Source organism: Protopterus annectens, chromosome 1.part0 (genome assembly GCF_019279795.1).
Source record: "Protopterus annectens isolate FY-2018-M chromosome 1.part0, PAN1.0, whole genome shotgun sequence".
Classification (NCBI taxonomy): domain Eukaryota; kingdom Metazoa; phylum Chordata; order Ceratodontiformes; family Protopteridae; genus Protopterus; species Protopterus annectens.
In genome coordinates, this window is record NC_056725.1 from 188912884 (window position 1) to 188938128 (window position 25245).

The window sequence follows — 25245 nt, forward strand, 5'->3', positions numbered from 1 at the left end:
TATTCTGCTGCGCTGCATAACGAGTTCCATTGTTGTCATCAAACAGTGTCTTTGCCACGCGGCCCGACTCCCGAGTTCAAAGAAATAGCAATTGCGCCAATCCTTCTAACCAGTTAATTGCAAACATAATAAAAAAATATACTGCAATTACCTTAAACTCAGATTTACAAAATAACAATAACAAGACTACCTGTATTAAACCGTTATACCTATCATGTTTATAGCTACTATACAAAAAAAACAATTTACACACAGCACATTGCTCCGGTTTTTCATTTTCCTGCCTGTACTACCGCCACCTCCCTTTTATTTCGGGAACAAATGGTCTTCTTTCTTACAAGAGGCCACCACCCTTTGTTTGATGCTCCTAAAAGTCTGCCCATTCAGAGAAAGGCTTTCAACACGGAGGCGTTCTTTGCATTTCGACATACTTGGGAGGTGGAGTTAAAATCGTGTCTTAAATTTTTTCTCCGCCATATTATTTCTTTTTCACGAGTATAATGTTGAGCATTGAGGGGAAGATGGCGGCAACAGGGTCTTCTGGTCTTTCAGTGTCCTCTCAACAACAAGGCGGTGGTGGAGGTCGTTATTATGGAAATGAAGGGCGAGCAGCAAAACGCCAAAAGACCGAATCTAACGATCATGGAGGAAATTCAGTGAGTGTAATTTTATTAATGTTTTTTAGAGATGTGTGGCGTCTGCCGAACTGGTATTTGATATCATTCTGTGATGGAAAAAATGTCTCTCGTTCGACTTCTTTAATTTTAAGAGCTCTTGCTGTTGCTTGGATTTATCCAGCATGTTATGCCGTCTTCTTACTCGTGATAGAGGCCTATCTATAGTCGTGTAAAATGGTGTGCCAGGCCTGTTGGGGGAAGGGTTGATTTTTGGACAACGTGGTGTCTAGATTGGTTAATTCATTTTTCCATTAAGTGAAATGCATTGTTGCTGATGTATTCGGAGTTGTAGTTGCGCACCTCAAGCTTTTTAAAGGCTGATCCCCCCCCCCCCTGCTAATGGCCTTGTCTGTCTGTACAAGGGATGGTGGTCTTTTGTGTGTGCGCGTTTAACAGACCAGCGTCTTGATAGTCACTCATCAAAGACTAGACTTTTTTTAACGGGGAGGGGGCGGCGGCGGTGTTGGCATGGTAATGGTGCTTGGCTTAAGTACTGCATTTCTTGAAGTTGACAAAGTGAGCTGAAACTCGGCTCAGTTAAAATGTTAGTGTTTTACATTCTATCCACCGTAAAGTTTGCATTTTCTAATTATGCCTGCAATGTTTTACGGTAGAAGTTCACGCTGGTTTGTGTCCTGATTGGTTTGGCGGCTGTGATTAGTTGCTGTGATTAGTTGCATCACAAGCCAGTTTGTGTTAACATCATACTACGTGTTGAGGAGAGCGAGTTGATTACCTAGTAGATTGTAGTTGAGCCTTTAGTAGTTTAAAGCAATGATACCAGTGTAGCTTAGTGGGGATGCCACATTCTAGAATGTTCTAGCCCCCAGTAGTAGCCTGGGTGGCTTAGAAAGATCCCATTGCGTTTAATGAAGAGGGTCTCCAGCTGCTATTTGGGGGGGGAGGCTGTGGTGGTCTGATCTTAATTTTAGTTTCGATGGCCATCCTATCTCCTGGTTCCTTTTGTTTTATCTTTAGCGTTCGATGTCACAGGAAAGTAGTCTTGTAGATGCACTAGCAAATGTGTGGTTTCTGTTTAATCAGTCCTGACTAATATTGTAGGAAAGTACTCGGCTGCAAAATAAAAAAAAAAAAAACGAATGCTGGTGCCCAATGGGAAGGATTCAGGTTGACAAATCAGATATAAATGCCAAAAATATTTTTAGTTTGAGTGAATGGTATGAATTGACAGGTCACCAAGTTGGGTGGTGGTTTTAGGGTTATCTGAAAAATGAAACGAGTAACAGTAACCACTAAGCACCAGAAAACGGCACACTACAACCAAACGGTGATCCATAAGTTTTATTGTAGCAAGTTCTTTTTCTCTTAACTGCTCCGCCATAGCCTTCGAGGAGTAAACCGTAGAAACACATTTTATATAAAAAGCCAGCAGACAATTGAATAATTATGCACTTACAAAGATTTTTTTAAACCACTATAATAAAACAATAAAATTAAATTAATACACTCCAATTCATTTCATTTAACCCATGAGGGTATAAAGTGCCAAACTTAAACAGCCTCTTTAAATAACTGCTGTTTTTTTTCTGATTGTTAGCATCAGAATAAGAGTAATTTTTTCCAACACCGTACCTTTAAGCCCTCATTACCCTGATGAAATTTTTTAAAATGCATAGCTACAGAACTTTCTTCCTTACTGTTAGCAATATCTCTGGCATGTTCCATCAATTTAACTTTAAATGCTCTCTGTTTCACCAATATAAAATTGATTACAGGGACATCTGAGGGTGTACATAATATCCTCAGAATTACAAGTGAAATGGTCCCATGTATTAAAAAATATATTTATTTGTGGAAAGCTTCTATTTACACTTAACACATCTAGGTCCCACTAGATATTCTACGTTCAAAATACATAGGAGGCATAGTGAATTTACTCACTATAAAATTTTGAATTTTTTCCCCTCTTCTATAAGAACTTCAGTTTTTCCTTCAACCAAACTGTGTTATTGCCAAGAGAATTGAAATAATGCAACTGATGAGTTGTTTGGAATATTTCACTACTGTACAAAGTATCAAATTGTTCTCGTCCTATTTTTAAGAGAAACAGTAGGTACCTTAGATACCTACCCCTTGTTCTTCTATAATTACTTTCAGATTTTTTTTACAGCTTTTATCAATTTAGTACTATAACCCCTTCGTCCAAACATCTCAATGGTTTTATTTAATTCTTTTCGAAAAACATAATCCATTAAGATATTTCTGTATAAATATTCAGTCTGAGGCCCATAACCAAATTGGCATGCATTGGGGCAAAAGCTGCCCCCATGGCAGTTCCTTGTTTAAATTATTGTGTTGAGCAAACATTTCTGCTGTATATTCAGTAACTGGGCTATTACCTAGTTTTCTGGGTTATTTGAAAAATGAGCATGAACTTATTGGATATTAGAACTGTAGCTTTAGCAGCACTGTGAGAGCTGGCCCGTACTTGAGACTTGACATGCCAAAGTACTTGGATTGTAACTGCTTTTGTTTGTGTCTTGCAAAAAGACTGTTTTGCTATAACCTTTGGCTTTTTTTTTTTTTGTTTGTTTGTTTTATAGGATGGTTATGATGATCCTCACAAGACTCCTCCATCTCAAGTTGTCCATGTGCGAGGGTTGGTTGACGGAGTCATGGAAGCAGATTTAGTTGAAGCCCTTCAAGAATTTGGCCCGATCAGGTATGGTTGAAATCCTGGTCCTGTTTTTGGTCAGTTTCTTTATTTTTTTTTATGGGTGCCTGGCTGGTTTTAGAACCAGTTCTCGCTTGAGATTAGTTTGGGTATAACCCTGAATTTTTGAATGATTTTAGATGTTTGTATATGCTTGGTGTTCCATATGGGGGATTACAAATGTTTAACAATGCTTGGTGCTCCATGTAGGGAAGAAACCAAGGATGTCAGAGGAACAGTGTGTAGCTAAGTGGGCCTTTATGTGTAGGGTGGGGTCTCCATATTGAGTCATACTTGGTGACATATTTTGTAAGATGTTGATGGTTTTCTAAATCCTGTTGTCATAGGTTGCCCCTCTCACGTGAGCAGTTGGTAGTTCAGAAGTTTGATTTTTGGATAGTTGAGACTTGGCATTTGCCTGGTTTGTGCTCATGTCCATTTCAACCAAATGTCTAGTCAAGACTAGGTGGCAGTGTTCACACTTGGCTTTTGTTATGCCACGGATGGAACATAAGGGGGGGGCCTGTTAAATTAGCTAATGCTTAAAACAGCACAACAGTGTGTGCTGATTTATTAACCCTTTCTTAATATCGAATACTTGGAACTGACCCCCCCCCCCCCAAACTGCCAACTCTGAGATTGCTCCTCAGTGGAAGAAATTGATTGCAGCAACGTCCCAAAAAAAACGGTCCAGTGGACCCCCCCAAAGAAAAATCGCTGTTCATGTCTTTGGGGTTGTCAGCTTTTGCTCTTAAAAGGTCAAATCAGCATTCGGTATTTTAAGTGTTCACCGATTTTTAATATAAACCCAAGATAAGACCATGTTGAGATTTTGATGTGGTAACTAATAATCTAAATGGGGATGCACACATTACACGAGACCCTGTAGTGGCACTTTTGCAAATAACGCACAGCAAAAAAAATCTGTTTTTAATGTGGTCTCATGCCAGGAAACATCATATATTGCTACATACAGTCAGCCCAGCTGTAGGCAGTTACAAAACTGCCACCTGTCCGTATAGTGATTTCTACTTTTTTGGCTATGAACAAGTGTGGTTTCTCATACCAATAAATTTGGTTCTGCTAGGTATAAATGCCTTTCAGGTATTGGTGTCGCTTTCCAGTTTTAAATGTAAAGTCCTGGGATTTTTTTCCAGAGGATGTCACAGATGTTTAATAATCGCCACTCACCATGCTGGGTTAGTTAAGTAGATTATGCCACACTGTGTGCTGCCTCAACATTTTAAGTAGGCTTTTTGAGCATTGTCTTGGAGCTTTTCTCCTCTGTAGAAACATGGCAGAGTCCAGCCTCCTTGACCCCAAGAAAACTAAGTTACTGCTTTTAACTTCAAAGTTGCCAAAATCAGAAGCAGTCTTTTACCATAATACTTATCATTGAAACTAAACTCCCAGTAAATTTTCTAGCTGTGCATTATAATAGATCTCAAATATCATTGTGTATTGCTCACTTTTAAATCTACACAAACTATGCTGTCTTTATAAGATCAAACTCCTGTCATCTCCTTATTGCCAACTCTCTGTACGCTGCTCCTATCCTAACAAACTTAACAGAAATTTGCCTCCTACTATAATATGGCTAAAGTTTCCCTCATAGGCCCAGCCTTTCTTAGCATAAAGCAGTTGGCTTGAACTGCACAATTGTCCTATTCACAGCTGGCAACAGCAGACATTTATCCAGAAAAATTCCCTGCACTACAAAACATACACCCCACTGTCCAGCAGGGGACCTCCATTTTTAGTAACATGTTGCAGGAAACTCTACTCACAGTGCATTGCTAAACTCTGGAACAGTATCCCCATGCAAATAACTGTGACAAACTCAGTTTTTAAACTGCTGCTTAAAACACTTTAACCAATCCTGGTCCTGTACGTGCTCATCACAGGGTTAGAACTTGCGCTGTACAGTAATATCCAAACTTCACATACTATCCAAACTTCACACTTGCTGTAACTTCCACGTCTGAAGTCTTGGGAATGTTTATCTCTAAATGTAATTGGCGTTTGTGTATAAATAGAGATGTAAGCACTCTGACTAGAACTTGGTATAATATATGCAACTGGAACTTTGTATAATGTCATGTATGCAAATGGAGCTTTGCTCCCCAGGCCTCCGCTAAAATGGGTATTACCCACTCTGACTTTCCATTAAACAAAGTTTCTTAAAGGGGGTGTGTGTGCACGGGGTGGGGTATTACCAGTCTTAGTTCAGTGGCATGTTGGAATAGTCACCTGGGTTAGTGATGTGGTTGCCGGGAGAGCTGCCAGTAAGGATGGAAGTGTGGCAATGGTCCCTGTCCCATCTTAAGGGAAAGGGTGATGAGGCAATTTGCTGTAGGGGTGATGGCTAGCTGATGTAATATGCAGTCTTGTCAGGTCTTAATCTGAAGAATTCTAGGATTGTGTGTTAAACTTCTTTCATAACCCTGAGCATTGAAAAGTAATTTCAGTTATCGCCTTTTGCAAAGCTGTGGTGGTTAACTTGGGCTCTATTGTAAGTTGCACTAACTTTGCAGTGTGGATTTGCATTATGTGCAAGTGGCTTGGATTTCTGGCCTTTCAGGTATTGCCTTTGGTACCAGAAACTTTGTAGACATGGATTTTACATTGATCTTGACCCAAAAAGTCCAATTGCTGTTCTCTGTGTATAGAATTTAACACTAGTAATCCAACAGTTTAGCTATGCAAGTTAGCTATGCAGTAATGCAGTGATAAATTGCATTGGGGGGGGGTAGCACTGAGTGCACAGAAGGAAGATTTAATTAAAACATGATGCATGTTTGTACAAGCTGTCAAGGGTGGGTGATCTGCAGAGGTTCTTGTGAGAGGCTAACATTTGCCTGTGTCCCAGAAGCATGGGTATGCATGGTCTGAGTTGTGTAAACCCGGATTTAATTGTCATGTTTCTGGTATAACTGCATTGTTTTGGTGGACACTTGACACCCCCCCTTTTTTTTGCCCCCCACAGCTATGTAGTTGTGATGCCTAAAAAGCGTCAGGCTCTTGTTGAATTTGAAGACATGCATGGAGCATGTGCTGCTGTGAACTATGCTGCAGATAATCAAGTTTATATCGCAGGACATCCAGCATTTGTAAACTACTCAACCAGCCAGAAAATTTCTCGTCCTGGGGAGTCTGATGACTCGAGAAGTGTGAATAATGTGTTACTTTTCACCATCTTAAATCCTATCTATTCAATTACAACGGTAAGTGATTATTTTCCTTGGCATAAAAGAATTTGTAAATACTGTGGTTGTTTCCATGTGTTGCTGCTCTTCTGTAGTGTAGCCAAGATACTTCAGTGTAAGATACTTGCCTTCAGTGTAGCGAGGTAGTTAATGCACTCGAAGGAAAACTGCACTCATTGAAGGAAAACTGCAGTGCTCTTACACCAGAGTACTCTACTGCTCTACTTTCTATTTTTTCATGTCTGTTCATTTCTTGTCATAACAGAATTTTCATCCTGTATAACCTAGTTAAGAGAGCAGAGCTTTTCTGTAGTTTTGTCACTTTCCAGTTTTGCATAATGTAGATTAGGTGCTGCAAGAAAATGTTCATTGGAGACACTGTTATTGAATGTTAATTCTTTACAAATTTGCCCATTAGTTTGTTTTGTATTACCACGGAATGCTGACACCTTCTTTTTTTTTTTCTCTTGTAGGATGTTCTCTATACTATCTGTAATCCTTGTGGTCCTGTTCAGAGGATTGTCATTTTCAGAAAAAATGGTGTCCAGGCTATGGTTGAATATCCTTCACAGAAGCTTGCTTTTTACTATGATGTAATTAAGAGACTAGTCTTAAGTTTTCTTGCCATTCCAGGTCACTGCTAGCTGAACATCCAGGTGGTGATGGATGCATTAAACAGCCCTCTTTTTGGAAGGTCTCTGCGCAGGCAGTTACTGTGTTCCACGTCTTTAACACTGGGCTTTGAATACTAGGCTTTTGCTGCTGCCAGAGGTACAGAGTTTGATTCTCACTTTTGAAATGCTGATTCACTAGGCTTAAATGTCTTGCAGTGGCATCTAGCCTAGTAGCTGTCTGATAACTAGGTGAATACCATCTCCCTATCGCAGGTGTTTGCAGAGTATGCTGCTGGTGAACATGACACCCCCCAAAGTTTTTCAAAAGGATGGCTTATACTGGGGTGGGGAGGGGGAGGGTAGTCTTGAATGTGTGGTTTTAGGTGGTTGTATGCTACCACTAAGCCGAGACTTTGCTGCTGTTACTGACTTGAATGCTTATGTCTGCACTGGAGCTGGGGTTGAGTTTTCATGCTTGTGGTATGCAGTTAACCTGACTGACCCCCCCCCCCACCCCACTATGGGTTTCTTCATATGCATCTGTTTCTTGCATTGAGAATGTGGATGTACTGTTGAGTGGCAATTTTTGTTTAAACTGCATTTTTACCCATTCTTTCAATGCTGTTCATCCTTGACCAAGTTTACATTCGACTCTGTGCAGAGTGCTCAGAGGGCAAAGGCATCATTGAATGGAGCAGATATTTACTCTGGATGTTGCACTTTGAAAATAGAGTATGCAAAGGTAAGTGTCATGTCCAATTCTAATCAACATTTTCACAGCATTTGCTCACTTGGCAGTCTAATCATCCCATTTACTCAGACCTGTCGTGGCAGAATTGATGACATGTAGTGACCACATAAGAGGAATATGCGTATGCACTTTTGCAAGTGCATGCTGTCTTATTATTGTGTCCTAATCCATAGAACTGGTGTCATGCACTCTGCATACTAGCATTTACATTCAGGGCAAACTTTCGTTTGCAGCTGTAAACACATTTCAGGCAACAGTTTTTCCAAGGTACTCTTGAGAGGGTAGTCTGCATGCACTGGGTGGGGGTACGGTTTGTGTAATGAAACACCGTAGCCATAATGCATGCACTCATCCTTTTAATATCTGGTGTTCCCCAAAACTCTGTGTGAAACTGATTAGTCTAGTTGCTATAAATTTACCACACCCCACCTTTTTATTTTTGTGCCAGAGGTTATTCAGTTTTGGCCCCTTTGCTCATGACGTTTGTATCTTCTCCACATTACGCAGCACATCCTGTCGGGCTCACATTTTCCACTTCAGTGTCGAATACAACATTTTGGGTGAAATTCTGTAATGGGTCAGTTGAGTTGATCCATACATTGTTCATTCTTGGCTTGCATCTGCAGTTTTGAGTTTGTGGGCTTAGTTGGTTACACGAGGGGTGCTAGACATGTTTGTACTATGTTTTGATATTTTGAAATTGGAAAGACTGTTCATGAAAGCTGCTGTAACTGCTAGTAGATTGGTATAGGGTTGTCTCAACACTTCATATACAACATTTTTATTTAAGAAATTGAGTACACAGCTAATGGATTTCTATAATGGCAGTGTTTCCCATGCATGTTGGGGGGTTTCACAGTGGGTTTGTGTGGAAACATGGTGATTCACACTAGTTTTTGTGTACAAAACTACTTAAGTACTTGAGATTAGAAAGCTGTGTTAAATGCAAATAACATTTGCACAGGAGTCGTTTGGTAATTGCAACTGCTTGTTTTTTTTTCCACAGCCCACACGTCTTAATGTGTTCAAAAATGATCAGGATACGTGGGATTATACAAATCCTAACCCCGGTGGGCAAAGTAAGTACACAATTTTTCATTTTCTATAGGTATTTAGTTGTGCTCTCTAGAGTTGGTGTTGTGTAATGCCATGTTCTGAATTAGCTGTTAGTAAATTGACAGTTGAAAAAAGTTGTGTGCTGGGCAAGGTTTATATATAAATATTCCATAGAGGGGGTTTATCAAGGAGGCACACATTGCATACTTGGAAGTACCATTAGGTGTAAAAATGCTGTAATTGCTCCCTTTTTGATTTTGGGTGCCTTGTACAGCAGGTCTTAACTCCAAACGCAGTTTCGGCAAACCAAGTTACGCAAACAGCCAGATCACCAGTTCTCATGCCCCCCCCCCATTTTAGTGTTGTAATATAGCCCCACCTGTGAGGATGTCTCAGTGCCCATGTCCTCTGAGCACTGGTCTTTCCCTTGTGAATTCTGTCCTAGTCAGCATTGCAGAGACCAAACTAGAAATTTGGTCATTGCTTGGGTAATCGCGTGCCGGGTCTATTACATGTGTGTGATTGTGCCAACCCAAAAACCAAAGGAATAGGGCTGTGAAATACTGTGAGATGCATGGTTGGAGCTTCGGCACCAGTGAAAGAGTAGAAAAATTGGCAGAAAAGGCTGGAAAGTGAGAAGGAATGTGCATGCGTGTGTATTTAAATGTGCTTATGATGGAGAATTAAAAATATGAATGGGGGTGAAATAGTCAGATGTGAATAAGAGGCAAAATTTGGGGGAAAACCAGTGGGGAGTAGGATCTGTTGTGGTGTGTGACAATTGGCTTGTTAAAGCCATTGTAATCTTTCAACCCTGGGATATTGGGTAGCAGGATAGAATACAGGTAAGTGGAATAGGAAAGGCACAAAATTGGGGATAACCTAGATGGAATGAACAAAAGTAAGGGACTTGGGGCATCATTAGCATGCTGAAAGTAAAAGGTCAAAGTTGTCAACACTGCCCCTTGGGAGAGGGGGCTACTGTCACATCTGCATTTAAATGCTTGCTTGCTGTGTCTTGTCACAGTAAAGTCGTCCTCTGAATTGGGCACGCCAAGTGGATGCTGCAGATGAGACTAGGCATAAAAATGTGGGAGCATTTAGTTGGGATACTTTCACTCATGGTATGTCTTTTTTTTCTGCTGTGGGTTTGTCTTGCTAGATAATCTGCTTTGGTGCTAATTCTCAATGTTCGTCTACATCTTGGCATTTTCTCCAACTTCATTGTGGTGTGGGTTACTTGTGTAATGGCTGTCTAGTATGCCAGGGTTCATATAATCCCTATTCAGGTATGCCAAGACTTTCTGCTTTTTCCCCACTAGAAGTGGCTGCCTCCTACTGTGGCCAGTCAATTCTGATAATTGTAGGTTTTCAACCCCCCCCCCCCAAAAAAAAGGGTATAGTCTAGAAAACCAGTCTTGTCAACAGTCAGTTTCTAGCCTAGTTTAAAAATAGCAGCCTTTTCTACGAAGCAATTTTGTTTTGTATTAGGAAGACCATCTATGAAGAAATGTTTCACTAAATTCTCCAGACTGCATTTGGAAAGAGTTCTGGAGTAACAGTGTAGTTCAGGAATTTTAACTACATATCACTGATGACAGCAGTTTGTGCTTTATGAAGATACTTCAGTGTGTGTCTTCAGACACTGGTGTCGCAGTTAATCTGGCAATGCGGGGAACTGCACTGAAGCTGATCTTGGGGTTGAGCTTTAAAGAATGGATTTGTTGAAGCTACCCCACTTGCCCAGCTAGTATGGCCTAATTACTGAGGTTCTGAAATACACCCTAGACACAGACTACCATAGATGTGTTTAAAAACAATTTATTGGAATGCTCGTGTAGAATTTTTAGTTGTGTTCTTAACCCCCATCCATTCTTTCCAACACTGGGATTTAGTATGCCTTGGGGTGTTATTTATGCAGAGGGTGATTTCTTGTAATTTGATTTCCTATCTACCAGCAGTTGTAATGGCTGCTCTTTCAGTTTCAACTTTGTGGCAGAATGGTTGCACATTAGTTACATGTTTAAGGTATTTTCCTGTAGCTTGTTTGGGCTACTGTGCCCTGCTTAAGTTGTCTTATGTTCAGAAGTCTTGTTTCTCTGCAGGCCAAATTTCTATGTAGACATTTAATTTTTTTTGTACCAGTCAGTGTTAAGACTTAGTGTGGTGTAGCCATGCATGAGTGCGCTTTTGAGTTTGAGGGCAGAATTTGAACAGATTGAGACAAATATAGCCACAGTTGAGCAGCTTCAGTAATTATGTAAGCCTTCATTTTATACTGTGCTTTATTGGATAACGTTATGTAAGCCTTCAGTTTGTACTGTGCTTTATTGGATAACGTCCTTTGCAGTTGCTGTTCAATTTAGCTGTGGAAAAGTAAGACCCCCCCCCCCACTCCAAATTTCTTAAGCCTGAGAGTGTGTAAAGCTGTACTTGGTAGAATTCTCTGCCCTTATTCCACAGTACTTAAGTCTTTGTAACCATTGGCAACTCTAGAGCAGTAGAGAACTGTGCTGTTCGTGATGGATTTATAGTCCTACAGGGTATGAGTGGTATGTTGGAAGTCCAGAATTATGGCAGAACTTTCAAATATGTAAAATAAGCAGTAATGTTGGGCTTGGGTGTAATATTTGGGTATTTGATGAAGGCTAAATTCAGTGGCCCTAAGTGGTTGGTGCTTACAGATTTAGTATGCTAAGTCTCTTCTGGCCCTTAAACTTGATGCATCATTTTTATTTTGTGCCAGAGATTTATCCTTTAATTTTATGGCTTGTAAGGTTGATTATTCCTTTGACTTTATGCCTTATGTGAAGGAAGACCAATATAAGGCATAAAGCGGAACATGTAGCTCCTTGTAACAGAAGTGAAGTACACAGCTGCACTATTTGAGCGAGTTGCATTCTGTGGTACTCCTGTAACTGGTCTGTCTTTGGACTGCATGTGTGTTGCACAAGCAGCATGTGTATTTTAAACTCTTGGTAAAAGCTGATTTTTCACATCTGTGGAGCTTGCTCCATTGAAGTCTTTTGGCCCATTGCAATTTGCAGGCCAGTCATTTCTAACAAACCAGAAGGCATACTTTTCTATTGGTCAGCATAGCTTTGAAGATTTCAGACCTTATCAGGCCTATTGCTTTTTGGAACTGAATGTATGTGATGTCTGGGATGAAGTTTGAGGTAGTGGTATAGAACTGCACAACTAGAAACTTTGTACTTTTCTTGAATGCATTGTAAAAATAAACTTCTGAAATCGTGTGATGCTTGCTTTCTATTTTGTTGTACACAAGTTTCTGAGATGCATTAAGAACTTGCAGCTGCAGAATTTAGCTTTGTACTTGTAAATGCTTTAAATTCTTTAGTGCTATGACACTTTAAGGACATTTTTAGATGGCCTTTTCTGGTTTGTATGAAATGCACTTGTTTTCTCTGGAGATTTAAACACTTTTGCCAGATATACCCAGATGTTTTTTAGCTGATATCCCCATGCTGTGTTGTGTTGCTTTCAGATGCTTAGAGATGCATGGCCTGGTTGGTAATGTCCCATGTCCTTCACCAAACTTGTGATACCTTTAATTCTTTTGCTGTAGAGTCCTACTTGGTATAAAGCATTCAGGCTGCAAAAAATAAAAATGGTGCTGCTGCTTAAAATTTTCAAGTTCATCTGAGTGGAACTTATATTGTAAGCCTGCCACCAATGGTTGCTATTTCAGAAAACACAATCTGCCAAAAATGCTGTATGTTCATGCCTTGAGTGGCATGAGTAGACTGAGGTGAAGGATAAATTGCTTGTTTCAAGTGTTTTAAATGAGGTCCGCATAAGATCTTGTACCAGATGGATTTCTGCAGCATTCAGGATTTGAGCCTATATGCATTAAGGCCATTCAGTAAATGGCGTCTCATTGTTCTTTGCCCCTTCCATGTTTGCACATGGATATACTTTTCAGCAGCTTTTGCGCAAGTTAAAGTAATACTTTTCCAGTGACCTCTGGCATGTCCTTGGAATTTTGAATGGTACATAGGACTGTCCTGGTAAATTTTATTTCTGCATGTCCTGTTTTGTGTTTAATAGAGCTGTCCTCTGTGAGACTATTTAAGCAAGCCATCTCGACTCTGTAGTTCTGCTTGTGCTTTCCAGAGCTTTAACAATGTTTTTTTCAGAGCTCTTCTAAGCTGTCACTTTCCTTGCAAAAAAGGAGGAAATGTGAAAGCTCTTAACACAGTCTAGCATAGTTTGCAAAGGAGGGTTTGTCCCTCAGGCCTCACTGGAGCATTTGATTTTAAATCCTACCCGTATGTGTTGTGGCAGCATGGCTGTTTGGTTCAGTATAATCTGTAATGTCCTAATCTTAGCTGAAGTCTTCCACATGGAACTGTATGCATACCTTGTCAGACTCTGCAAACTAAGGCAAAGAACTTCTTTCCTTCCTTCTTCCATAATGGGTGAAAACCACATTGAAAGGGTCTTCGGTTGTGGCCTTTGACTGTCCCTCATTTGTCTTAAAGCCATGCAGACTGCTGCTTTTCAGACCTAAGCTTTGCAAGGGCATTGGCAGCCTTGGTCTTGGAATGCTGTGGACGTTTAAAGCATGCTTTCTACTACTACATAGTAAGCATTCAGCCTTCCTTCAGGCCGCCTGTGATTTTAAGGGCACACTTGCCTAAGGAAATTCCTTTCTAGGAGAGCTGGGGACATCAATTTGTTGCAAGCAAAATATCTCAACCTAGCCATGCCTCCAACAGGGGTATGGAGTGTCCAGGGGTCAGCTCACTTGTGGCCACACGTTTCTTGTCAAAGGTTTTACTTGGCAGCTGACCCACCACAACCTGTTTTTGTTTCCATGTTATCTGACTTTCTAGAACACCAGTTAAGGGGTCACACCCAAGAAATCCTAACTGCATATTGGAGTGACAGACTGAAGAACCGTAATGAGTGACCCCAGATGCCTGCAACATTACCTCTTTGTTTTAGCGGATGTTACAATGGCTAAAATCTAGCACTGTAGTAATATTTCTTAGTACAAATGCTTAACTGATGCTGTAAGCATTTGGTGTACAAGACTGGATAAAAACACCAAAGGATTGCTACTAACAATATGGGGTAAGGGCTGCATGTTGTGGGTATTGTCATTTTTAAATTGGTCAGTAGTATTAAATTGGTCAGTAGTAGTAGCTGGGAGTGTTACTTGAAATGGGTTTTTCACTACAGAGAAGTTTGGTGTGTAGCATGACGTTGGATAGTGAGCGAGTTAGTGCTGTGAAGTAGGAGTTTTTAACATGTTAATGTTTGGTTTGTACCTGAAGGTGAGACTGGCATTACACGACAGCAACTAAATGTAACAGATTCTTTCCTGGTAGGGATACATATCAGAAATGTGAAGTTTCATAGACAATTTTCAGGGTCCCTTAAAACGAATAATTCAGGAATTTTGAAAATTCAACCAGTGAGTAAATTTACAAGGCAATGTTGAATTGGGTGTTTTAACTCCTCCCACATTGGTTAATATTTGAATAAACTGAACCCTGTAACTACATACTATGAACTTCACATTTCCTTACTACACAGAGTAGTGCACTTAGCTCTCTTCATGGCGAAACATGCATCTTATTACAAGAGCAGCAGCAGAGTTTTCATACAAGAACACAACACTGGGATCCAAGAACTCCAAGCACAGAGAAAAGACTGAACATGCCACTGCAGACATTTTACGAGGCAGACTTTCCTTAATCTTAGGCTCTTGAACTCAACGAGGCACACTGCTCTAAAGACAGCCTTTTGCAGTCAACGTTTTTCTGAAGAATTATAATATAGTGTGTGAAGTAGATCATGATATTCACCGAGACATAAGATGTGGTCCTAACTTCTACATTTCAGAGGGTTTTTGTAGACACCAGCTGTCAACATACTCAGCGCCAGCAGGAGGCAAGTTGAGGTTACACAGATAATCCTTCGTGTAGCTGGGGCCCATTCCGTTGCGTGTATACATGTCCTTAGCCCAAGACACATTCCACAACAGGACATGTACATGGGAGACCTACACAGAGCCAGCAGCACCACTGTACAAAACACAAATTCAGGAGATGGTACATGGAGGAACACTATCACTAGTACATCTCAGATACCTTTTCTGATAACTCCTGAGGAATCAACCTGTGAGACTGTCAGTTTTATTTGTATAATAATTTGTTTATTGGTGTTTAAAGTATGTATATTTATGACTACAACCATGTGATGCAGGGTCGCAGTATGTTTGGGACGCCATCTTTCAGAACTGTGCTAACATGCTGTTGCCACGCTCAATGGTAAGAGGAAAGATTTGTGAAAATGGACATTGTTCTCTGTACTCCTGCAGTGTAAGTAACCTTTTTCTTTTTATGAAGGTTCTGTTTAAAGAATGTATTGATGTATGTAAGCTATCAAGCTTTGTTTTGTTTGAGAGGAGCTGTTGATGCAAAATATTTTAACTTGGTTTTGATTCAATTTAATGTAATTGTGCATGATTTATTACTTGTGTATATAGTTTCCAATCTTTGATCAAATTTATGAATTGAGAGTTGAAATTTTAAGAAGTCTGCATTCCAGATTTTTGAGAAGCCATCATTTTGCTTTCTGAAATAGTACACCTATCCGAATTGTAAGTAGTGGTTTGAGTTGACTGACTTAGCTTGACAGCCACCCAGGATTGTATCGAGTGTACTGTAGTCCAGTCCCTGACTTGATTTATCCAGGGCGGTGGCCTAGTCTTCAGATGTTTAAAGCCACTGAGAATTTATATTGGCATAGCTTTGTAATACTGTAGGGATGTCCATTATATATATATATATATATATATATATATATATATATATATATATATATATATATATATATATATATATATATATACCATTGCATGTCCATTTTAGAGGGATGTCCATTTTAGAGGGAGGGGGCATCCTGTTGTAATCTTGACTGTTCCCCCCTTAATGTACTGTGAAGAGATGTTAGAACCAAGAAATACTGAACTTTGAGAATGCCCAGCAAAAAATCTGGTTTTTACAGGCTCCTGTAAAACTTTCAACACCATGTAAGAGTGCAGGTAAATAGCTGGTGTGGTTTGTTTGTTTTTTTTTTTTTTTTTTTTTTTTGACTTGCTGTTGTGTTCTGATGCCATGGAAGGAAAGAGTGAAGATTTGTGATGGTCTTAAGCACTTAGTGACCTAAACAAAAACAATGCTGGTAACATGATGGCAAAAAATCTAAATGTGATAGGTTAGATGATGCAGTAACACTGAATCTTAGATCAATATATATAAATTGCTTTTATTGGGATTTTTTGTGTCTTGTACATGTGTGGAATTGTGCAAGGGGGCAAAACTATAGGATGCACTGTGATCTGATTTTTGACTTTAGTTTTTTCCTTTGGTTTTGAGATTATTACAAGTTGTGCAGCATTTTGACTTGTGACTGAGCTGTACCTCCTTATTGCCTGCCCGTTTTTCAGCCCAACACTTCATATGGGCAGATTCCATATGGGCAGATTCCATATGGGCAGATTCCATATGGGCAGATTCCATATGGGCAGATTCCATATGGGCAGATTCCATATGGGCAGATTCCATATGGGCAGATTCCATATGGGCAGATTCCATATGGGCAGATTCCATATGGGCAGATTCCATATGGGCAGATTCCATATGGGCAGATTCCATATGGGCAGATTCCATATGGGCAGATTCCATATGGGCAGATTCCATAGTGCATCCTCAAGAGCAGCTTAAAACCACTGCTTTGCATATGGACTGAAGTCTAGCTTCCCTTTACTAGGCTTAGGGATTCAGTGTTTTAATTTGCTTTCTTCTTTTTTTTTTCTATTCTGTGGATTGGCAGTGGCTGTGTTTTGATGTGAAAGCTTTTTTTTTTTTCCTGATTAGGCTTACAGTATATAACACATGAACTGCCTTTTTAAACATCCTTGAATTTGTCTGTGCACAAACAGTTCAGTTGTATTCATGCACTTGTTTGCCGTTTGGTTATTTGCTTACGAAGTCCTGTCCCTTTGAGGTAGGAAGCTTTAGGGAGATGCAATACTGTCGAGTTGGAACAGGCTGAGAAATTGTGTGGCAGTGGGTTGGGTTGAAGAGTTGGCATGGTAAATGGGTGCAGGGTTTGCAGGCAAATGAGGTAGCTTCATGGAGTGTACAGCAAAAATAATACCTTGGTTAAAAGGGCACCCTAGTTCATAGGTGAGTACTAGACTGGTTTGAGCCTTTGTGGTGTCGCAGTTATTGCATGTCTGTATAGATGCATGCCAGAAGGGAGCTTTATGTTCAATAATTGGAAAAATGGGGGGGGGGGGTTATGGCCCAAGGCCCAAGTATAGGAGACTGATATCCCTAGATCTTTAGCAGCAAACTTGTGAAGAAAAAAGATTGTCTAGAACTGGTCAAGTTGGGTTAGTCCATGATTCATGAACTGGATATGCCCATGGAGGTATGTTAATTCACTGTCACCAGTTATGAGGCAGGGTGGCTGTCGTTTAGTGTCTGACTACCTAGATTGAAGTCATCTTAGAGTTGGTAAGAGCCCTTTGTTTTTTACTTAAAAAAAAAAAAAAAAAAAGTTAGATTACAAGTGGGCGAGGTCCCTGCACAGAACACTGGGTGCCAATGCCTGCCAACTTTTTTTTCCCAAAATGTTTTCTTTGTGGCTGTTGCTATGGATTATTTCTGCATGTTTGATTAAGGTGCTGTTCCACTGTAGGGCCCACAAGGCATATAACTTTAGTGGGAAGCCCTTGGTGTCAGTGGGCAAAACTTGTACCCAGCCCCCAAAAATTCAAGTAGATATGCAGTATGCTTGGCTGAAGTTCCTTTAGAGTTGTGTGCCACACTACCTGCCAATTTTTTAGCTCGCTCAACTAATGGGGTCTGTCTCAACACACCTCCATCCCAAGGGTGAGTCATCTGGGAAAGGCCATTTAATCGGTCATCTTCCTCTCCCTCGGGTCTACGGTTTCTTTTGGCTGAGTGGCTCTCCCTTGGTGGTTCTGCAAGCTGCTACCCTCCTGGGGAAATGCAAGTTTTTCCTGCAGTCCCTCTGCTTCCCATATTTTGTAATGAAGGAACACTCCTCCTAGGACAGATCATTGCTACAACCTATTAAGACTAAAGTCTCGCTATTGGCTCTGATTTTGAGGCAGTGTATTCTGACTTGCCTTGTCTTTTATGCAACCCACTAGATACAGAAGTCCTAAAATGTTTGTTCATACTTTTTGCTGACAGATTCTTTACAGTGAACCTGTTACTGTACAGATTGTGTATGCCATTGTTCCAAAGCAAGTATCTCCGTGTCGCGTTATGGTATCTTTGTTGCCCAACAGGTCAACCAGATAGGATCATCTCTACACACATCCCATTTAATGGGACCTCTGCAGTTTATGCAAGAATTTGAAAACTGCCTGTCCAGTGGAAAGAGCTGGTCCTATAAAGACAGTTGGATGTTTGTTTAAGAGTGAGATGCTCTATGTAAATTACCTGTGGGTATTCTGTCTCAGTAGTTTGAGTAGACACTTGGTTGTAAAAATGTTTGCTGTTCAATTTCTTGGGGAACATGGACAGACTAGAATGCAAGTGAACTATTGCGCTGCTGCTATGTAATGTGGTTTTAGGGTTGGTTGGTGTCATCTAACATGCTCTTTTGCAATACTGGGGTCCCTTCAATGCGAGTAGTAAAACTTGTTTTCGTGGGATTGATTATCCACTCCCCCTGTGCTCTGGACTTTAAGCAGCTTTTTAGAGCTAAATTGTAGCATTTGCCACTACCGTTCCTGGTCAAAAAAAGGAATAAGGGAATTGCTTAGCCAGTTGCCTTAATGCTGGATGAAACTCCCACTTTGTGGGGGGGGGGGGGGTTTTGTGTTTTTTTTTTAGGCTTCATAAACTTCTAGGTACTTCGTGGTATTTACAAAATCCTTGCTTAATGTAAATTGCACGTGGCATCTGTTTCAGGGCAGTTCTGTTGCATATTTGCCTCTGCACTTCCTGATCAGGAATACTGCATGTATTCATGGTGTTCTGTAGACTTTGGTCTCAAACGAAAAGTTTGTTGGGATTGTTGCCGTTTTCAAGTGTCACAAATGTAGTTTCTATGGAGTGGTAAGAGTAGGAGCATTTTCTGTACAAATGCAAGCCTGCCTTTCCTTTGTCGAGGGCAGCTTTCCAGAATTGGCAAAATGGTTTTATACATGCATTTTTGGTGTAGCATGTGGCATTTTTGGAACTTGCTGGAGTGAGTGGACTGTAATTGTCCTGATGTTTAGCTATCTACATCATTGTGGATAAGTCTGGACATGCCTTAGATTGTCATGCCAGCCCATATGCGATGACTGCCCTATTTTTGAAAGTCTGGTTAATTGTGCTTGTATGTTCTGTAGGATGGCTTGAGTTGTGTTTTTTTTTTTTGTTTTTTAAGCAGTGATTAGACTTCGGTTTTATGCTGCCCTGTTGCATCGCACCAGGGATTCATACTTGGCCCCACCTGTGTATTTTGTAGATGTACTTTGGCATGAGGCACTTGTTGGATCTCGTTGCCATGGGGGGTTTTATTCCAGCTCTTCATGCCTTAGCCCCATTCTGAGTTATCAGCCAGTACAGGATATGCTACCTGCATAGTGAAACAAGTTTTCTTTCTTTGCCTCATTTGTAGCCGAAACCAGAGGTTCATGTTTTGCTTTCTTGAAGCAGCAGTGTCTTGTGCCTCAAATCAAGATTGAATTAGGTGTCTCTTTCTCAATTTTAAGATGGCTGAGTTCTAACAAGGAGCACCAGAACTTGTTAAAGGTTCCAACCACCATGTAAGACTAGACAAAGCTGCAGTTTAAGATCTTGGCATGGATTAACTGACTTGTAAAGTTGGAGTGACTTGGTTCAGGGTACCCTCATTTTGTGCAAGTCAGTATTACCTTTACTGCAAGCCAGGTTTGGAGTCTGACTTGTTTGTTGTGATCTCTGCATTTCTTCCCAACTTCCAGCCCCCAAGCCTCGCTCAAGCCTCAAGAGATTGAGCATGTGGAGCTTACAGCGGTTGCGTGTAATGCTTCACTAGAGGTTTGGGTTGCTGCTTTTGTTACTGCTCTGATTTTATAGTGGTTAGCCACAGACTGGTACAAGCTGCCCTTGTTTATGCCACAAACCTGAGATGTAGTAATTGCCCAGGAGTGTCCTGCAGGCTTTTTTGGCATTTCCGTACTTGTGGAATACTACCCCCCCATATTAGTCCTGCTCTTAGGTATGCAGTGGAATAAATCTCTGCACATTGGCTCTGTATGTGAAGCATTAAATGCATAGAACTTTTTTCTGACTTGACATGTTGACTCAAGTAAGATTCTTGTTGACCCACATAGTCTCGTGGTCTTATTCTACAAAGATAAGAAATTTTAGATGTGGCTTAAATTTTCATACAGTAATCAAATGGAAGGTAATGACATCTTGCATGCATTTGGATCCTTGTTCTGGATTCTTTTCTAAGGTTAAGACTTTTAGAAAGTGACTTGTTTGCTGGGTCTTCAGTTTAATTTGCAAACGTTACTGCTTTTATTTGAAGCTTTAACGTGTGGGCCTCCACTCTAATCTTTGGGGCAGTTGCTGCAGGTAATGTTTGAGTTTACAATGTAAAAATGTAGACTTGTGCTCTGGTCAGTTTGATATAAGCAACCTGTCTGAGCTTTAATCGGCTCTCTTCACTGATAATGTTCTGCTTTGGAGTTTTACTGTGTGCTGTCTTCTTGGCAGCATCTGACCTATTAATTCAGTTGTAATGATAGTCATGTCAGATAAATGCAAGCAGCCAAGCTGAAAACCTAAACTATGCCAATTATGCCATGCTTTGCAGGGAAGTGTGACCTTTACTTAAGAGCTATATTTTGTAAGCAAAGGCCACATTATGAAACTCATGCTAAAAATGTTCATTTGTTTTCAAAAGCCGACTCTACAAGCAATCCAAACAAGCGACAGAGGCAGCCTGCCTTGCTTGGCGACCATCCACCAGATTATGGTAAGATACATATATATTTTTTTTCTTTTTAAATAGTGACCTAGCTTAAGTAAAATAAACAATGGGCAAAGGTTATTACTCCGATTTGATTTTTTTTAAAAGCTAAGTTAAGTCTCTACTGTAGTAGTCTAGTGCTTAAAACTTCACGGTGCTGTCTTGTTTGTGTTTAAACTTCAGTGGTGAGTTCCTGAGTCTAATGTGGTAGTTGGACTGCGGCTTTTTATGTCTTTTTTACTTTTGATCTGTAAGCTTAATTTGGAGCAGTTCATTCTGCGTTAAAGGTACAGTGGCTTTAGCTGTCAATCTAAACTGTTGACTGGATCTTTTGTGACCTAGTAACTGCATCTGTAGAGGCTGCTTTTGTTCCTTATCCATAATAGAAGCTTGATGCATCACTTCTGTGTGTTGCACCCATTCTTCTACACTCGGACCCTAAGAGATCAGTCTGTGCACAATTCTGGTAATTGGTGAGGATGTGGTTACTTGTGAAGCATCAGCTTGGGTCAAGTGTTGGCTTGCATATTAAACTGCATTTCTATGCTTGTGGTTATCCAGCAGTATCTGTGCTGTCAAGTTGTCTACACAGACAAGGCTGCAAACTGTGAGGATGAACCGTTTTCTGTTGAGGTGGTTGGTGTGAAAGTATCCCTACCAGTTAGGTTCATTCCACGTTTTGTTTCCTGTTGGCATTGCAACTGAGTAAATTGTTGCTTGGGTAGATGAATGTGTATTCTGTATCTGAGTTTAAGAAACCCTCCAGTGTAACCTCATTCCAGACCGTTTGCCACCCCATCTCCCTTCCTTGTGTTGGTAAGGGAGTTGCGTGTCATGCAAACTACCATTCTGACAGCTGATCACATTTTAGAAGTGTCAGGAGTATATATACTCCTATATGTTTGGTACTTATCCCTGTTACAACTACTCAAGTTGAAAGACACAATTGGATAGGGTTGGGGCTGTCCTACCTCAGATTCCCTACTGAGCTTTACTTCTGTCTGATTTTTAAGTTTGGCTTTGAGTTTTGCAGTTTCAAAGTCTGGAGGTCTCTTCATTCTGTATTGTTTTTGGACAGCATTTATTTGTTGAACGTGCTACTAGTAAGCTTGATCGTACAGAAAATGCAGTTCCCATTAAAGGACCCTCCACTTTTTCCCTTCCAGTAGCTTCTCTGCTTTGTCCAAACCTGCACATCTTTAGATCCCCCCCCCCCCAAGTTTTGGGCATCTAGGCCTACAAAAGAGGATGCATACAGCACATGGGGTGGGGGGGTGTCACCAACTACTATAAAGGGCTGTGAGTAACAGCTTAGCTTAACTACGGTTTGTTCATTGCCCAGTTACACCCATCTGTTCTGGGAACCTGCACTTGTACCAGACCTTGGATACTTTCACAGTGGGAAGTTCACCCAGGAGGCTGACTGTGCCATCAAGGCATTAAAGGAGGAATAAGTCTAAATACTGAACCTGTTGATATCAAGTTTCTTGAGGAAAACTTTGAGGCAGGTCAGAGCAGCATACGTGCTGACACTTCTAAAATGTGATCAGCTGTCAGAATGGTAGAATTTGCATGACACGCAACTCCTTACCAACACAAGGAAGGGGGAGTGGGATGGCAAACACTCTGGAATGAGGTTACACTGGAGGGTTTAATTCTCAAACATGGGATAGAAGGGAGTGGCTGTCAATCCTGATTATGTTTACATCCCACTGATTTTTTTTCTTGTAGTTGTACTGTTAAAGCCCTTTCTTGGGGGGGGGGGGAGTGCTGTTTTTAGAAACCCCTTCCCAGTCAGCCTGGCCATACTGATCCCCTTGGATCAGGACCACTTCAATTCTTACCTGCACAGTGGTAGTCCTTCCAGCAGGACTTCATACGTGGTCTGATGTTCCGCATAGGTCTGTGGTGGTTAAAGGCAGCGAGTTTGCAAATTGCAATAGTACATCAGGCTGGGACTGGCTTAGGCCCTGAAAGGTTTTGGCAAGCTGCCCTAAGGCGATGGTTACCTCAATCAAAAGAATTTTAAATCTGATATTCAATTCTGCTTTAATTTGTACTTACTGTGGTGATACTTGACTGTTAGCAAGCATGGTCTGCCCCAGTAAAACAGGCTTGGTCTGCATCAACAAAGCACCCTTATAATAGCTTTCTAAACAAAATATGCTACTCCTGTAGCTCGCCAGACACTATATGCCACTCCTTGTAGCTCACCAGTCAATTGAGCAGTATGGTTATGGAATTTCATAACTTCTCTGTAGCCAGTTTGATGTGAGCATGTTGAGACAATGCAGGTTTTTGTTTACCACTTGATCCTTAAAACATGGTATGCAAGAGGAGTTCACTGAGGCAACTTTCACATACAAGCACATCTTATCAGCCATGTACACTACAGTGAGACTAATGTATCCGGAGACATTTAATACTGATGTCCTAACCAGGCTGAAGACCACGGTTAACTTATCTGGAGCTAGGATTTGCCACATCTTGCACTTGATTGCCATTGGTATTGGTATGGGTCTTTCACAGTCCTTGTAAGTATAAATGACCTGAGATTTGCCCAATTCTGGAGAGTTGTGGAGCTTTCAGACTGTCAAGCTGGTTTGGGACTAGACCCTGAAATGTGAACATACTTGCATTTCCCTAGACACTGCTTAAGTTTACAGGGTGGTCAAACAGGGTTAAGTGCTAAAGAGATGTTCATCGTGCATACAGCTGCAGTCATCGCACTTGGGTTATCCTGCCGTCAGGCGGGTTCTCGGTCGGCCGAATTCTGAAGTCTAGGTCTGGCGTCGGTTGTAGTCGCTTCTTCCCTGATGTCGGTGCGACAGGGGTAGAAGAGGCAGCTGACGCCATTTTCTTCAGTCTTTATTGCCGCGCGGTGCCCGAAGCAGTTCGCAAGTGCCAGTCGGCCAGCTTCTGAGATTTACGAACAGTATTTCAGCCGAAGTCGTCTTTAAAGCCAAGTACCCCATTGGGGAAACTTTTCTTGCCTCAGACCGATCAGAAAGTTAATAATTGCATTTCTTGTGGGAAGCAAATACCGCATAAGGATTTTCACTCTTACTGTATACCTTGCTTAGGGCCAGACCACGACGTCTCTGCCTGCCGTTTTTGTGCTAGGTTTAACAAGTGCACTAAGCGCCGGGCGGAGTTCACCCTTCATTATTTTGGCAAAAAATTTAATTGTCTGATGCACCGATGCCAGTTTTAGGCAAAAGATGCAAGGATGAGGATAAAGTACTGAGATCACGCTTAGGCAGACTACCGGTTCTCCAGTTCTCAGCGAGGCGCCTATGCAGCCCCTCACTACCGATGAAACTATTTTATTTATTTTACATTTGTTAACCGGGGGTGTCTGAGCCGAAAAGGCCCTTTTTCAGCAGAGGCCCGGGGAGAAAAGCTCCACAAAGAAAAATTACAGACACATTTAATTATTTAGACATAATCAGTATACACACAAATTACAAGAGACATGTTTTTACAGTGGCATGCGGCACAAACAGTGGAGAGAACAATCAAAAAAATTAATTTTAAAAATAAAGTAATAGATTTGTGGTGTACGGCTGAACTTTGGAATGTAGGTAGAATACATGCATAGTACACAGGTACAGTGCATACATTGTAGATTAGCCAGTGTTTGTGAGTAAGATTGAAAAGCTATTATCAATTGCTCTGGATTTAGCATGTATATGTTATCTGCTTTCACTAGCCTGGGGAGCAATCATAGCACTGCCAACTTTGCTCGATGTTGCCTGATGAGGTCTTTAAAGGAGGCTTTGGATGATGTGTTTTGAATGCTAGTAGGGACAGAGTTCCATTTTACCGGCTACTTCAGTACCCAAGGCCGCAGGATCCTCTGTCTCCATTCCCACTGCAGATACCAACGCCACTCTTGGTGGGGAAACCAAAATGTTAGCGAGGCCTGCCATTTCTGAAGGCGTTTTCAGGCCTACCACCTCCTCTATTAAATCATTCACTAAGTCACAAGGGCCTCAGACCCCCTCTCAAGGCCCCATACCTAAAAAAAAAAAAAACAGATGCTTAAAATGGCTGAGGATTTGATTACTCATCAGGGGTTCTCAACCCCCCTCAGACAAAAGACCCAGGTTGGAGGAAAGACTACCCTTCATCGGGCTATTCTGAGGACCAGGATTACACCTATTCCCCATTTGAAGACTCTGATGCTGAGGAGTCTTATTTCCTCAAGTCCCCCCCCCCCCCCCCCCCCCCGAAGACTTCT

General features: G+C 41.0%; 1 protein-coding gene across 1 annotated transcript in view; it reads left to right on the forward strand.

Annotated features, from left to right (window-relative positions):
* Nucleotides 1-435: 435 nt before the first annotated feature.
* Nucleotides 436-25245, forward strand: part of HNRNPL (heterogeneous nuclear ribonucleoprotein L) — a 203028-nt gene continuing 178218 nt past the window's right edge. Inside the window, exons 1-7 of the mRNA XM_044056988.1 lie at nt 436-656; nt 3242-3360; nt 6338-6575; nt 7031-7116; nt 7817-7913; nt 8929-9001; nt 20937-21008. Of these exons, the coding sequence (XP_043912923.1) occupies nt 501-656; nt 3242-3360; nt 6338-6575; nt 7031-7116; nt 7817-7913; nt 8929-9001; nt 20937-21008 (841 nt within the window). The 5' untranslated portion in view covers nt 436-500. The remainder of the gene's footprint in view (nt 657-3241; nt 3361-6337; nt 6576-7030; nt 7117-7816; nt 7914-8928; nt 9002-20936; nt 21009-25245) is intronic.